This window comes from Lycium barbarum, chromosome 9, assembly GCF_019175385.1.
Source record: "Lycium barbarum isolate Lr01 chromosome 9, ASM1917538v2, whole genome shotgun sequence".
NCBI lineage: Eukaryota > Viridiplantae > Streptophyta > Magnoliopsida > Solanales > Solanaceae > Lycium > Lycium barbarum.
Genome location: NC_083345.1, coordinates 18,024,367 through 18,040,093, shown reverse-complemented (window position 1 = coordinate 18,040,093; position 15,727 = coordinate 18,024,367). Strand labels below are relative to the sequence as shown.

Sequence of the window (15,727 nt, the reverse complement as noted above, 5' to 3'; positions counted from 1 at the left end):
AATTATTAAAGAACGTGAAAAGTCAAGTATAGTAATGTGGTCAAGTAATATGGGACGAAGAGAGTACTTCATTTATTAATTCTTAAAGAATGTGAAAAGTCAAGTAATGTGGCCAAGTAATATGAGAGGGAGGAAGTACTTCATTTATTAATTCTTAAAGAACGTGAAAAGTCAAAAGTGAACAAGTAAAAGTGCACGGAGGAAACAAATATGTGTCAGAGAATTAAAATTAAAATGCATGCATATATACATGAGAAGAGAATAAATATTCATCAAGAAGGTGAAAAGTCAAAGGTGAATAAGTAAAAGTGCACGGAGGAATAAATATGTGTCGGAGAATTAAAATTGAAGTGCATACGTGTATACATGAGAAGAGAATAAATATTCAGTATTATGACATATATCCACGTGGGATTTATTAATTCTTAAAGAACGTGAAAAGTCAAAAGTTAACAAGTAAAAGTGCACGGAGGAAATAAATTTGTGTAGGAGAATTAAAATTGAACTACAAACGTTTATACATGAGAAAAGAATAAATATTCAGCAAGAACGTGAAAAGTCAAAAGTGAACAAGTAAAAGTGCACGGAAGAAATAAATGTGTCGGAGAATTAAAATTGAAGTGCATATGTCTATACATGAGAAGGGAATAAATATTAAGTAATATGACATGTGACCACGTGGGATAAAAAAATAGTTGGGTAAAATGTATAAATTATATAGCTTATGGTACAAGCATTCATTGCGTGTACAATTTATAAAGCTTTTAGTATAAGTATTTGATGTTGTATTAGAGCCCGTTTGGATTGGCTTATAAGTTGCTTATAAGCTGTTTTCAGCTTTTTTGAGTGTTTGGCTGACCAACTTAAAGTCATTTTGTGCTTAAAATAAGCTCAAAAAAAATAACTAGGCCCATTTGACTTAGCTTATCTAAAGCAGCCTATAAGCTGAAAACAGCTTATAAGCCAAAAAAAAAAAGCTAGACTACCCCAACTTATTTTTTTAGCTTATAAACTGTTTGCAGCTTATAGGCATAAGCCCATCCAAACAGGCTCTTAGTCCTCCTTAGAGGCTTATATACAATAGAAAAATCCATATCTATCGAATCACTCATGTTATGCTCCTCCTACCTCCTGAATCTTCCTGTTCAGTCATATGACTTATACTTTTCATGAATGCTTCTGACCGAATGACTCCACTTACCTGTTTTTTCTTGTTGGTTAAATTTGTTTTCTCGTCAACCAAATATTTTGAGATACAACTGGTATCAAACAAAAATCTTTAATCTATTTCTATTAACTTTCACCTATTAGAAGGCACTGGGAGATAAAATGTTTTCAGGTTTTGCCGGTACTTTTGAAAAGGAAAACAAAATCTCCAAAACTGGTGATTCATTACAACTAAAGAACAAGGTGAAGCGTGACGTAATAGGTGGAATCTTAAAGAACCAAGGTTTAAAACCGAGGTTCAGATAAGTAATTGTTCCTATAGTAGTTGAAGAATCAATAAAAGATTTAAAAAATGCAAATAGAGAAGCACAATGAACGTGTTACCGAGTCAACATATTCACTAAAGACCTACTACTCACAGCATTACACCCAGATCATCTTGGACCTGTATCTCCGCTTTTTCGAGCTCTACATTCATCGAACTCGTACACAGAGGCAGATCTAGGATTTGAAACTTGTGAATTCCCAATTGAAACTTGTGAATTCCCAACTAGCAATGTCTGTTGTTACTGGGTTCTCAGCTCAAATTTCTTACATATTTGAAGGATTTCGCATTATAAATACAAGGTTCGGATAAAAGTTTGTGGGTTCCCGCGAACCCACACCCAATGGTGTGGATCCGCCTCTGCTCGTGCACTCACAATTAACTTCAATTCATCGTCAATTACTTCAATGAAAATAATATCATTTTCATTTTATGTCTAGAAACACAGAAAACAGTAACAAACACTTCGACGAGGGGGGTGGTTCAGCGGGAGCACAGGCCCATTATTTTACCTTACAACCTATTAAGGAAAAAAGCAAAAGGACACCAGAGCAATAACGGGGAAGTTTTGGCGCAACTAGAATCACAAAGATATTCGTTTAAGTAATAGATCCGAACACAAGGGAAAAAATGGAGACGCATTTGCTCGACTATGCTTGCAAGAAGTACCTGTATTAACCTTCACCAACTTCTTGACAGAAAGAGGCTATGTGAAATCTAAGAACTGCACAGTTGCCTACTTATAGGTAAAGGTCAAAGAATTCGTCTGCTACAATGTCCTATATCACGTTACAAGGAAAAACCAGCTGTACTAGATTCAATGTGCAAAGAACAAAAAATTCTCAGCCGAGTACCAGATCATAGATTCAGGCTAAATACTTGAACAAATTCGGATTCTCCTTGTCTCTTTCCAAGTAATCTCTAGTGATGAGATCTTCAATTCGCTTCTTGATGGCTTTGAAATCAGGCTACACAAAAACGCAAAATTAATGATATTCATATACAAGTTTCAAAGTCAATAACTACAGGCCATAACTGATCTTCAGGGTAAAACTAAGTTTAAGATACAATAGACACTTGCAAGAGCCCATAAATTATCAGAATGTGAGATTCTTGGATTGGATGGCACATCAAGATCATTAAAATTTTAATCACAAAGCGCAATCGTATTTGGTCCTTGTTCATCTCGCATAGTTTTTATGGGGAAAATTCTAGCTTTTCGACAAAATACGAATCCTCAAAGTTATGAATTAGACTATAAGCACGTCACTCTAAAAACTTATTTCCCCTTAAGTGATACCACTTCTTTTATGACCAACATAACTTAACCATTGAGGAAGTATGAAACAACAGATATTTGTTCTCAAAAGACACTACAGACAAAAAGGAGGTTCCGCTCCTCCTTTCATTTTCTTGTGTAACATTCAGAAGAAAATAAAAAAGGAAAGAGAAACAAATGCAAAGAAGAAAACGAACTATCTATACAAATTAGTGTCCAATTTGACCAATTTACATAATGAAATTGGAAGTGGAAGATTGTCACCGGCTGTGATATATTTAGAGGTTTGGAAACACTATCGAAAGATATCTCAACTTAAAAATTATGTTTCAACAGTACCTATAATAATGTCAAGGTTAGAAAAATCCAAGTGAGTTTTGCTCCAGAAAGCAAAACTATCGAGGGAAAAGGTAAAATTGGTAATTCTGTCATTCTGCCAAGTTATATTCGTTGGGAAAGAAAACCAACAATTTGGCCCAAGTTAAATAAGAGTATGTTTAAAATTATAAGACTATGCATCGTAAACCTAAAACTAAAGGAAACCCTTCAACTATTTTACCAACACAACTCCCAGTATTTAAATCTTTAAGAATACTTTCAACACCATGACCCCCAAAGACCGTGATCCTGACAGAAAGTTGAGAGGCGATAGTGTAATCTAAGTTATTAACTTCTTGTCAAAACAAGGAAAAAACTGTTAAGTAATCGGTTGCTACGATCCTAGAAGGTGATGTATGTCCAATATAAGGTCATAAATAGCCCTCAAACATCAAATTGAATGTCATGGTTACTAGGGCATGCAAATCATATCGACCTTCCAAAAGTGTTTATCTCATAAAAATCCAAATGGTTGAAAAAGTGGTGCATACCTTAAACATTTTGCTCAACTGCTCAACACACTCCAGCACTAGTTGTTGATGAGGAAGAACTTTCCGACTCTTCATAATGCGCACGATACAGGCATCAATTGCATAACGTCTATCTTTGTCTACATCCTCAACCACCTTTTTCCTTTCATCCACAGGAGGTAATGGTACCTGGATGATTACAAATGAAACATGCCATTAGGAATCAGTCTCTAGTGTGCGCTCATGAAGGAAGCATCATTGAAAAATACAGAGTTCTTTATCTATACCCTAATTCGCCTCATCCTGTCTGTGAACTTGGAATTGAACGCAAAATGATCAGATGACGAAACAGTCCTATTGCTAGGCTCCTTAGTCAGAATTTTATACTTGGCACATGAAAGGGATTGAAGCAATCTGATCAAGTCATCATCAGCCAAATTTAACTGACTCTTGATTTCTGAGTAACTCAATCTATCTGACGCATTAAACAATAGTAGAGCAGCAGCCTGAAAAAGACGCAATCATAAATGCAAAACTGCATTGAACCAACACGAATATTTTAATGGAGACGTTAGACAGAGTAGTCACCTGATAAGTTCCCAGAATCAGTTCAATGGTTTTAGTCTCAAACTTCCCATTGATATTACATGTACCCAATGAATAAATCCATGTCAATTTCCTGTGTTTTGTTTTTGTCTGATAGAATTCCTTGAAGACTTCCACACACTTTACCTGAGGCAATGGCACAAAAAAGGGCTACGTCATTCATTAGTTCAGACAACAGAAAGTGGATTTTCAAATTATCAAGAAAAGCACCTATTACCATTTCCACCGGGAGACTCAAATCAGAAGATTTATAACTAGGCCAGAACCCAGTTGTAAGAACTGTGACAGTTAAATCAATTCCAGGACTCGCTGCAGGGTTGTTGCTGAGATATTCCTGAAAATGGTTCTGATTTTCCCTAGCCAATGTCAAGTCTGTCACCTGTTTTCAAGTTCCCAACCACAAGTTTTAATAAGATATTTGAATGGGGATGGGATAAACTATGAAAAGATATTGTGTTTCCTCACCATTCCCTCCATCTTTGATGTAAACTGCCCACCACACTGTTGCTTCAGTTTTGTTAAGATAAGTCTTTCATGGTCATCATTGGCACTTTTATCAAAGAGCAATCGACGAGAAAGCTTTTTCCTATCACACCAAGACAATGGACATTTCAAATGTTAAATGAGTATCCAACCTAACTAAAGGTAACTATATCAAGAAATCGTTGGACTGTCTACCCTACCTGTAGAACTCCGCAAAAAGGTCTTTGTCACTAATGTATGCGAGAAGCTTGACCACCTACAAAAATTCAAACCATTATTATGATCTCATTTGGCCGAAAGGTGGACTTTCCAGGAAGTGGAGTGATTTAAAGTTCAACCTATACCTTATCCAACGTCTCCTCGATAGCGTCATCACTGAGTTTTTCACTCCCACCTTTCTTAAGAATATTATCACAATAAGAAGCAAGGAGCTCCGCACTTGAACAACCAGACACAATCTTGTTACAGAAGACCTCAAATGCCTCCTTGAGAGCCTATATATGTTATGTTAAACTTTAGACATCAGAAACACGACAACTAATTTGAAGTAAAAGAGATCAACAGACAACTGTTAATAGCAAAATATACCTTATGAAAGAGAGAGTTATTAGCAAAACAGTCCGTAACATAAGCCATATACTTATCGTGAAGCTCAATCAACTTTCTGACAAAGACCTGTGGAAAGGGATGAATCCACGGTTAGATAAATTAACACTACATAAAAGTGAAACAAAAAAAGAGGAATATAGTTTTACCTGCTCTCCTGAGCCCGAACTTTCAGCCTGTGCAAGAACACACATATCAACACTAGAAAATTTATTATCACGAACAACAAATCTTGAAACCACAGGGACAGCAAAGGCGCAATGAAACTTCACATATGTATGTACTTATTTCTACAAATGATTTCAACTCCACTCAAAACTTTTGTTCTCCATTCCCCTTCCCCCCACTGTTCTTTCCTAGTCACAATCTAAAAGAACTGGATAATCATCGTTTTTAAGTGTAAAACCATCAAAAATACGAAACAAAATGGACAATTCACCTTGTTACTTGTTGTATCTTCAGCCTGTTGCACCAAGACCATGCCTTCAGCAATGACATGCTGCAAAAGATGTATTGTCAGCAGATGTTTAGCCAACCTTAATAAATAATTCTTTTGTCGCTCAGTAATTGGCACAGAAAACAAAAATACCTGTTTAAACATATTTGATACAGGTTCCAATCCCTTGGGAATTCTGTGGAATAGCCTATACATTCGAGATAAATCGTCTACCTGAGTGTAGAAATGAGAGTAGGTCAGGTAAGGGCAAAAGAGAACACAACATCAAATAGCATGTAAAATATATTGAAACCAACAAAAACTAATAATGAAAAGCAAAACAAGGAATCAATACCTTATCATCTCTGAGCAATGCTCGGCATCCAGAATGCTCCTTCTCAAGTAACTGATTGGTATATACAACCAATAATTCATTTTGCACTTTCTGCAGCATAAGTATGGTCTCAGCATTGGAAACAAATCCAACTAAAGGAATATTTTCAACATGTAGAAAGTCTGAATTTTCAATATCCCAAGTATATATCAGGCGAATACTTTAAAGTAATGGCATAGATAATAAATGCACCTTAGAAATATGAAATTGTCGAATTTGCTTTTCATGTTTTATTTCCCTGAACAAAATCCAAAAATGACCGGACCATCTACTCGGTATGTTTTCACTTGAGGAAAAGATACGTTTTAGGTAATATAACACTTAATTTTAATTTTATAACTCAAAAACATTTGTAATGGGCTTAATACCCAGATGGACCCTTAAACTTGGCATGTTTTGTAAGATAGGCATATAAACTTATAAGGTGACCAGATAGACACTTAAACTTACTCAAAGTGTATTTTTCAAGTTTTTCAGTTGTTTTGAAAACAAAAACTATATTTTTCAAACACTCATAATTTTCATGGCCAAACAAGCCCTAAATATATCACAAAATATTTTTTTTAAAATGCAAAAATAAGGCAAACGCATATACATGAGACTATAAATGTGCACTTAAACCAATAAATACTCGCTAATCGCAATTTTGCAGCTTTCAATTAACTCGGTTTTTTTTTTTACACTTGAATAATTAAAAAACAATAACTTTAACCAATAAAAATCCTTAAAAAAAGAAATTTCAAATTAAGAAATTTCTTTTTTTAAGGATTTTCTTCTCGGCTTTACAGTTTTCTTAATTTGAAATTTCTTTTACACTTGAAATACTGAACTTAGAAATTTCTTTTTTTAAGGATTTTTATTGGTTAAAGTTATTGTTTTTTAATTATTCAAGTGTAAAAAAAAAACCGAGTTAATTGAAAGCTGCAAAATTGCGATTAGCGAGTATTTATTGGTTTAAGTGCACATTTATAGTCTCATATATATGCGTTTGCCTTATTTTTGCATTTTAAAAAAAAATATTTTGTGATATATTTAGGGCTTGTTTGGCCATGAAAATTGTGAGTGTTTGAAAAATATAGTTTTTGTTTTCAAAACAACTGAAAAACTTGAAAAATACACTTTGAGTAAGTTTAAGTGTCTATCTGGTCACCTTATAAGTTTATATGCCTATCTTACAAAACATGTCAAGTTTAAGGGTCCATCTAGGTATTAAGCCTTTGTAATGCTAATCTATATGGGATTTTTTTAGAATTGTGCACTCATGGATAAGGGATACATGCAGAAACCCCATCATACCCAGAGACTAATATCACATAACAAGAAGCAACCTCTCCCTGTCAATATTTGGAACTCCACTCTAATCCAAAAAGAAAAGCAGGTAGTCAACCAAAATGGAGAGCATTTAACTCTTTCCCCTCGAAAGAAAATAAACTGTAAACGACCTTTTTAACTAGTTGAACAAATTATTATAAGAGAGCAAACAATAGAAATAAACCTGTATATGATCAACGATAGGACAGCCAGAAATAGAAATGCATTATCCTAGGAGGTAACCCCTCTAAGCTTCCGTTCTAAACGTTTTAGGAAAAAAAAAATTGAAACTTAAAAAAGTATCAGTTACACAGAGACCACAGACATGTAACAGTTAAATCAACAATATGAAACCCGCATAACACAAAATCACACAGTATCTTTTTATGCTCAAATTCTTAAAAACTGTTCTTGGGAATCGGAAGTTTAAGATTTCAAGTTGCTAAGGGAATTCCAGTGCTGACCTCTAGAAGTTTTGTCTCACTACTAACATGGAGATAGTGAGACACTCTATCCTTCTCTTTCTTCAAGCACTCCTCGGCCTGTGTTAGCAAAGCACAGGTATCACAATTTACTGTGGCAACTTAAAGCAATAATCAAATCATCTATGAACTCGAGAAAATTGTAAAAATGAATTGTACCTTCAACATATAATCTGGACAAGAATCTTCCACGATCCAACTTGAAGCTTTCCGAGAATAATAAGCTGCAGTATCTTTAAGCATCGCATCTTCAAAGTCATTCTCATAATACTCCATTTCTCCCATTCCAATTCCAACAAAGATATCAAGCACATTCTTCAATAAAGCTCTGTCAATCTGCTCACCCTCGCGTTCTTGATCAATCTGATACAAGGACTCTTAATCAGACCCACATAACTCACAAATAGTATTGCAAGAGTTGGGATCAACTGACAGTAGGAAGAAACAAAAAACAAAAATAAGAGGCTATGATACTTGCCAACACAATAACTGCATCTCTGGCTTTACCGTTCAACTCCTGATAAACCTATTGTCAACGAAAACAGAAATAAGTCTCCCACACAACAAAGATTTCATATATCCAGAAAGGAAAAAAAAAAAGAACAGAAGTATGTTGCCAATAATTACATAGGAGATGCAAGAAACAAACCAGATCACGGAAGCATGTCAGACCAACTTCGTTAAGTGCAGGTAGCGACCTTCGGGCAATAAAATATCGGTCGAGATAATGGAAGAACCGTGAGAGCCACCTGACCATAAGTTTATGATTTGCCCATCTTTTCACAAACTCCCTCAACATAAACTCGTCGTGTTTCTCTCTTAAAGCAGGCAGAACCTAACAAAGAAAAATAAAAATTGCAAAATTGAACAACAATAGCAAGCAAGCAGAACAAATTTCACAAGATAGTGGAACTCCAATTTATCCATGCATACTATTTTCAAATTAGATTGAAGTAATGTTAACTGGGATCAGTTAGGAATGCAGGCACATGATCTTATGCAAATCGAACAGTTCTCCATAAAGCGGATGTACAACCAGCTCAAAGGTGACTTTCCAAAATCAGCCTGGAGGAAACTTGTTTGCAATAACCATGGTGCTCCTACATGAATTTTTATATTGTACTTGGCAATCCATGGTAGATTACAAACCAAACATAAAGTGGCCAGATGGAATGAAATCCAAGGTCTATCCTGTCCATTATGTGCTAGCCAATCTGACACACTGGAGCATTTGTTTTTTCTCTGTCCAGTGTCAGGTGACATTTGGAGAAGAGTACTACATTGGCAAGGGATTATGAGGAGTCCAACCAGCTTGGTGTGATGAAGTAAACTGGGTTATAATCAATGCAAATGGGAACTCAGTTGGCGGACACATTTATAGGATTAGCCTGGCAGCTGGTGTTCATGTAATATGGAAGGGGAGGAACCTAAGGCACTTTCAGCATAAAAGCAACAGCATCTCTACACTGACTGCTACAATTCTGCAAGAGGTATATTGTAGGGGAGCTATGCAAAGGAAGCTAATGGGCCAGATGCAGCATCAGACAGATGTTCATACTAGAACTTTGGGATCACCAACAGTTTTGTTAGCATAACTTTTTATAGCTAATTGGTAGTTTGAGTAGGGAGTAGTACCAGGGTCATGGGGCTGCTGTCCCTACCTTGGTTTTGATACATGTACATAAACTCTTACTTGGTTTCTGAATTAAAAAAAAGTTTACTTACCAAAAAAAATAAAAAACCAACACAGATGAACAAACACCCACCATTAAGGCTTAAATCAAGCATGTATTAGCTATACCAGTACAATAACACCAAATTTTCCTGACCAAACACAAGTTCCATTCATTAATTGCCTAATTAAAAGTACAACTTGGCCAACAAGCCTGGTAATTGAATGAAGAGTATATATGTTTGCCCATCACACGGTAAACCATCAGCTAATAACTTTTCAACACCTAATTATCGTGAGAAATAAAGCCAATGCTTCTTACAGTAGAATTGATGTATTCTTCAAATGCTTCCTTGTACTTCTCATACAACTGCTGTGAGTAGTCATTTGGAGGCTTCTGTGTACACATGTTATATATAGTTCTATATTTCAAATTAAGGAAAAACTTCAGATGTTAGGAGTTTAAGACACCATGATAGCAAAGTGGTTGCAGGGTAGGGTTTACCATATTTTGAAGATTAAAAAAGTAAAATAATATATATATATATATATATATGTATGTATATATATATATATATATATATATATATATATATATATATATATATGACATATAAACACAAACTTCAGGTGCCAAAGAATGCTAAGGATACGTGTAGAGCATCATGTACTCTTCGGAGCTGAAAGAATGTTCTTGTCCTTCTAAAATTGTCTTCAATTTTGCGATTCCCGTCTGCATAAACTCCCATCCATCCTCCAACTCAATAATCTTGAGCTGGCTCATTGTATTTTAGGGCCACCTGAATATGAACAATTGAAAACCCACATGTAATCACAATACTACACCATATAAAGCATCATAACGAAAAAGCCAATCGCAACCGAACAAATAATCATTAGCAAAACAATGTCGATTAAGAGAAAAAAGTATTCTCAGGTGACAGCAACAAGAAGCAACTTCTCAATTAATAATCAATTAAAAATACAATGCCAAGTCCACTTTTAAGTTTCAATGATAAGAGTTGTTCATCATCAATGTATATAGATGTCAGCAAAAGCCATCAACTTTTACAGTTAGCTTTAGGTTCACAAAAAACAATTCAGCACTCTAGCATTTTCAGATAGAAATTTTTTTTTTTTTTTTTTTGATAGGTCATTTTCAGAACACCAAAATCATAAGCTCGCATGTAGTAAGTGATAACCTAATGCGTGTATGCATAATACAACTACCAGTAGATAATTAAATCAGACACATTTAGCATAATTCAAACTCAATTCAAAGTTCAATAATTCTCCAACATCTACTGTATAGTTAAAGCCATTATGTAACAACGGGAAAGACCCATCCGATTTGATGTGGTGGAATCATTCTCTTTCTCATTATGTCCTTATTATTTCATAATTTTATTTTTTAATTTACCCTATTTTTCTATTAAACTCCATCCTGTACCCTATTGAACATCCCAACCTTAGATTTCTCGATCATTTCCCACTGCCTTTTTCTTCCTATCCCTTTTATCATTCTCCATCTAAGTATTTATTAATGCTAAAAAAATTCTGCCAATTTTGGTTGACCATTTTGTTTTTGGTTAATTTCATTAGAAGTTAACATGAATTTACTAGCTTAAAATTTACAAGACATAATTGGTAACAAATTAAGAAAATATAAACCTAGTAGTTACTTATATATAAAATTCAGTCAAACCAAATAATAAAAATGTTTCTAAACCAAAATAAACATACAATATATTCGAACATACGATACATTAGCTGTTAGCACAATCTTAGACCCTAGAAAAGATAACAAGCTTAAGAATCAGCAAAACATCTAAATCATAATCTCCTACCGGAGGCATAATTGGTAATAAATTATGAAAATATAACTTAGTACTAGTTATTATATAGTACTAAATGTCACTAAACCACAACGAACGATACAATCAATTCGAATATACGATACATCAGCTGTTATCACGATCTTAAACCCTAGAAAAGTTAACAAAATTATGAAATTACAAAAATATAAACTTAGTAACTAGTATTACATATACTAACACACAGTCAAAAACACAACAATAAGAATATACGATACATTAGCTGTTAGCACGATCTTAAACCCTAGAAAGGTTAACAAAATTATGAAATCATGATATAAAACTTAATAGTTACTATTTTATATACTAAAACACAGTCAAACACAATAAATTATGATGTGTATCGGCTATCCAAACAAGGTGTTAGCACGATCTTAATCAAACCCTAGAAAAATTAACAAGCTTACTAATCAGTAAAATTAAAGCTAAATCGTTATAATCTCTAAAGCGCTTACCAGAGAAAAAGGATCGATTGATGAAACGATTTTGTTTTCAAGAGATTTTTTTTTAAAAAAAAATAATGCGATGAAAAATAAGAGATAAGGCCTTTAAATCCTTAAGGAATCAGTATTTTTATAGAGAAAAAAATTGGTAAAGATTGAGGCGGTTGAATTTTAACAAAATTCCACTCTTAAAGAGTAGTCCACAATTCTATTGGAGACCATGTGGCTTTTCTATTTTTCTTTTTATTTGATTTGAGTTTAGAATATAAGGTCAATCATATTAGACGTATATTAATTGCGTAGGGAGGAAAACTAAAAAAAAACTCACAAGTGATAAGTAGAATATTTTTATAGTAATAATGATATCCGGATCAGCTTGCGGGCATTTGCTATCATTTTTAACTTGAGATTAGGAGTGATTTGCGTTTAACGGTTCGACTTATAAGTTATCAATTTTTAAATATATTAATCAGATAATCTAATCAATAAAAGGCAGCTAGAAAAGTGTATTACTAGATATGCGTACTTTTTTTGTTACTGGGATTTTTTTAGAGGATTTTTTCTTAGTAAGATTTTAACGAGCCACATTATCTATTAATGAACATAGGGGAGTCTAATAAAATATATTAAATATATGAGTTTCTATTTTTAGGGCAAGAACTGGTTGCAAGACTAGTTAAGATAAGAATTTTTTTGTTAAAACTAAACCAACTAGTTTAGTTACTTGGTGCCAGAAGTTTTTCTCCAATAAATAGGTGAGTCTTTTGCTCAATTATGTCAAAAACTAAGTGAAATACAAAGTGTCCCCCTTTTCAACAAGCACTATGAACTAAAACAAAAAATTGAGAGAACAACTCAACAAAAGAAATAAAAGAAATCATAAATTTTGTGTCTTATTCTTCCAAATTACCATCTAATAAATAGGCTAATGTTTAAACCCGTAGTTTAGAAAAATATTAAGTTCTGTATTAACAATTTCTTCAAAAAAAAAAAAATGTGTCTTGGATCAAGCCAAGCGTCTATATCGCGCGCAGGGGAGGAAGCAAATCAACCCATCTTGTCTTGCGGTCCAACCCTATTGTGTTGTCGAGCTTAATCCCTTTTCTTGATCTTTACTTGTAACAACCCAAACACCTATTTTGAGCATTTGTACTCGTTTTTGTAAATTGATGTTTCGGATAGCTCCGTATCATATTTTCTTTGACTTAGTAGGATAGTCCGGGTTGAGACCCGAAGGGTTCGGAAAGGCTCTTTCACGCAATCTTATTTTAGAAGGCTTAAAAGCTAAATTGAGGAACTCGACCCCCTTGTTTGTGTATTTGTGAGCCACGATATGATTTGAAGCTTCACATAAGTGTTTATTATATTTTTTGACTTGTAGGAACTGGTCTTATCGAATTTCAACTTGTATTCAAATTTTATGCACGTTTTAGGATGAACGTGTCACAACCCGACTAGGGGGCCATGACGGGTACCCCGAGCTGACTACCGAGCACCACTCATACTGCTAGTCATAAGGAAAGCCATCTTTAATCTCAAGCATAGCTGCATTTATATACACAAGCCCTTCGGCTATCAAAATAATACTTACACATAATGAGGAGAACATCATGAGACCATCATACCCACACATACACATCTACGAGCCTCTACTAGAGTACTAGACATGAGGAAGGGACAGGACCCCGCCGTGCCCAAATATGTACACAAAATAATAAATCAAATAGCACCTCCGGAATAATGGAGTGCTCTCGTAAATCCGTTGATAGCTCCTATGAATCTGGATCACCTCCCTGCCTACCTGTGGGCATGAACACAGCGTCCAAAGGAAAAGGACGTCAGTACGAACATTGTACTGAGTATGTAAGGCATGAAAAAGAAGCTGGCATAATAAAGAAATCATGAACATGAGGTGAAGATATAACCTGCTTAACCTTTAAGAGTAAATGCATTTTATACTTATCACATATATCAACATATCACATGTACCATCGTCGTTAACCCGCGTCCGGGTAACCATCATACGCCGCCCACTAGTGGTGTCATGTTCGTCCCTCTGGGCACGGTGTAATTATAAGCAGCCCGTCGTTGCGGTGACATGTCCGGCCTCCTAGGCACAGTGGAATCGTATGCAGCCCGCCTTCGCGGTGACATGTCCGACCATTTAGGCACGTTCGAATCGTATCATCACATATTTATCATGAACTCATCATAAAGCATACATTGGAGTCTCAAGATAATCTATAACCATATCGGGGTGACGTAAGGTCGAGAACCCTCGATTCTATTATGGGAAAATCATAATCATCATACTTCACCTTGAAGGAACTAGTATCATAAGGTGTGTCTAGCAATAAATGAATAACATTAAAGTATAGTATAAGGATCATTAGTTCATAAGAGTATCGTATCATAAGCTTTAGGATCTCTAGGCTTTAAACCCATCATCATCATTATCATATTCTTGACGTATATCTCATATTTAGATCGTAAAAAGCTTTTTATCAACATTGACTCGTAGTTCATGGAACGTAAGGAAGTCATGGAGAATAAGGATAGTCATATCATAAGAATCATGCCTTAGAAGGAAGGGACTAGCCTTACATACCTTTTCGTTTAGCTACTCTATCGCTTGAAGGTTCTCCTCCAATATTCACATTTCTACCTTCAAGAGAGTTGTACTAACATTAGATAATCGGTAGCTTAAGCATACTTGACTAAAGCTAGAGAAAATTGGGCAGCACTTCCTTTGTTTATTCAACTTTCTCCATATCATATATCAACTCCCAAAAGCCAATAATAACATTCATAATATCATAAGCAACAATCTTCATTCACCTACATTATCCGAATCTCCCAATTCCACTTCAAATCATCCATAATCATGGTCATAGTACAACATTACATTCATCCTCATCTAATGTTTCTCCCATGTTCTTAACATCATTCATAACATAATTATAATCACAACATATCAAGAATCGTGATTCATATTAATCTACTACTCAACAATGTCACGATTCTCATGTTTGTAACCCATTTTCTATTTCCTTCCATAATCCAAGTCTTTCAACCTCTCAATACTTTAAACAATATGGAATGATCATAAAACTTACCTTTGATTGAGTAGGAATGAGCTTTGAGTGGAAACACTTCACTTGAGCAAAACCCTAGCTCCACTTCTAAAGAGATTCCTTGTCTTGGATGAACCCTAGTGAGCTTCTTACACTTGATTCACTTGAATTTATGATATTGATCTTTGATTTCCTTTGTATTCTTGAAGATGAGATGTGTAGAACCCTCTAGAAGTCTTGAGAGAGATGGAAAAGTGGAAAGAATGAGAAAATAAGAGTAGGAACATGTATTTATACTTGCAACTTATTCAACCCGTCGGGTATTATACAGACTACTTATACGGTCTGTATAACATTGTACGGTCCGTATAAGTGTCCGTGGTTCACCATCAGGGAAAACATCCTCCTGTTGGGTGTTATACGGACCGTATAAGCGGTAGTATAACCCCATTTCCCTGAAATTGTTTCCGTCGTTCGTTTGATCTCCAATCCTTATGGAACCTTCTTGACACTCGTTTAACACTTCATTACCAATCTAAGGAGCGTTATAACTCTTCCTTAAGACATCATTAAGTAAACATTAGCTCGGTACTTTACGGAACTCTTCCAAAACACAACATACGCTTTGCCTTCCTTAAGGAACTTTCTCCTCTTACTTCCAACGTCTTTGGAATCTTAATTATAATCGTTAAACAACCTTTCTTACTTATAAAAACATCGTATACTC

General features: G+C 34.8%; 1 protein-coding gene across 1 annotated transcript; it reads right to left on the bottom strand.

The window, feature by feature from the left end:
• Positions 1-2,070: 2,070 nt before the first annotated feature.
• LOC132609064 (cullin-1-like) lies at positions 2,071-12,170 on the bottom strand. The gene is made up of 20 exons (XM_060322894.1): positions 11,939-12,170; positions 10,263-10,409; positions 9,932-10,031; positions 8,587-8,772; positions 8,416-8,463; positions 8,097-8,300; positions 7,920-7,997; positions 6,106-6,195; positions 5,904-5,984; positions 5,754-5,813; positions 5,464-5,490; positions 5,297-5,383; positions 5,053-5,202; positions 4,909-4,964; positions 4,691-4,811; positions 4,443-4,604; positions 4,208-4,351; positions 3,907-4,125; positions 3,641-3,808; positions 2,071-2,460 (listed from the first exon to the last, which is right to left on the bottom strand). Exons 2-20 carry the CDS (start codon positions 10,391-10,393, stop codon positions 2,359-2,361), a joined length of 2,214 nt encoding a protein of 737 aa, XP_060178877.1. The 5' UTR covers positions 10,394-10,409; positions 11,939-12,170; the 3' UTR covers positions 2,071-2,358.
• Positions 12,171-15,727: the final 3,557 nt, after the last annotated feature.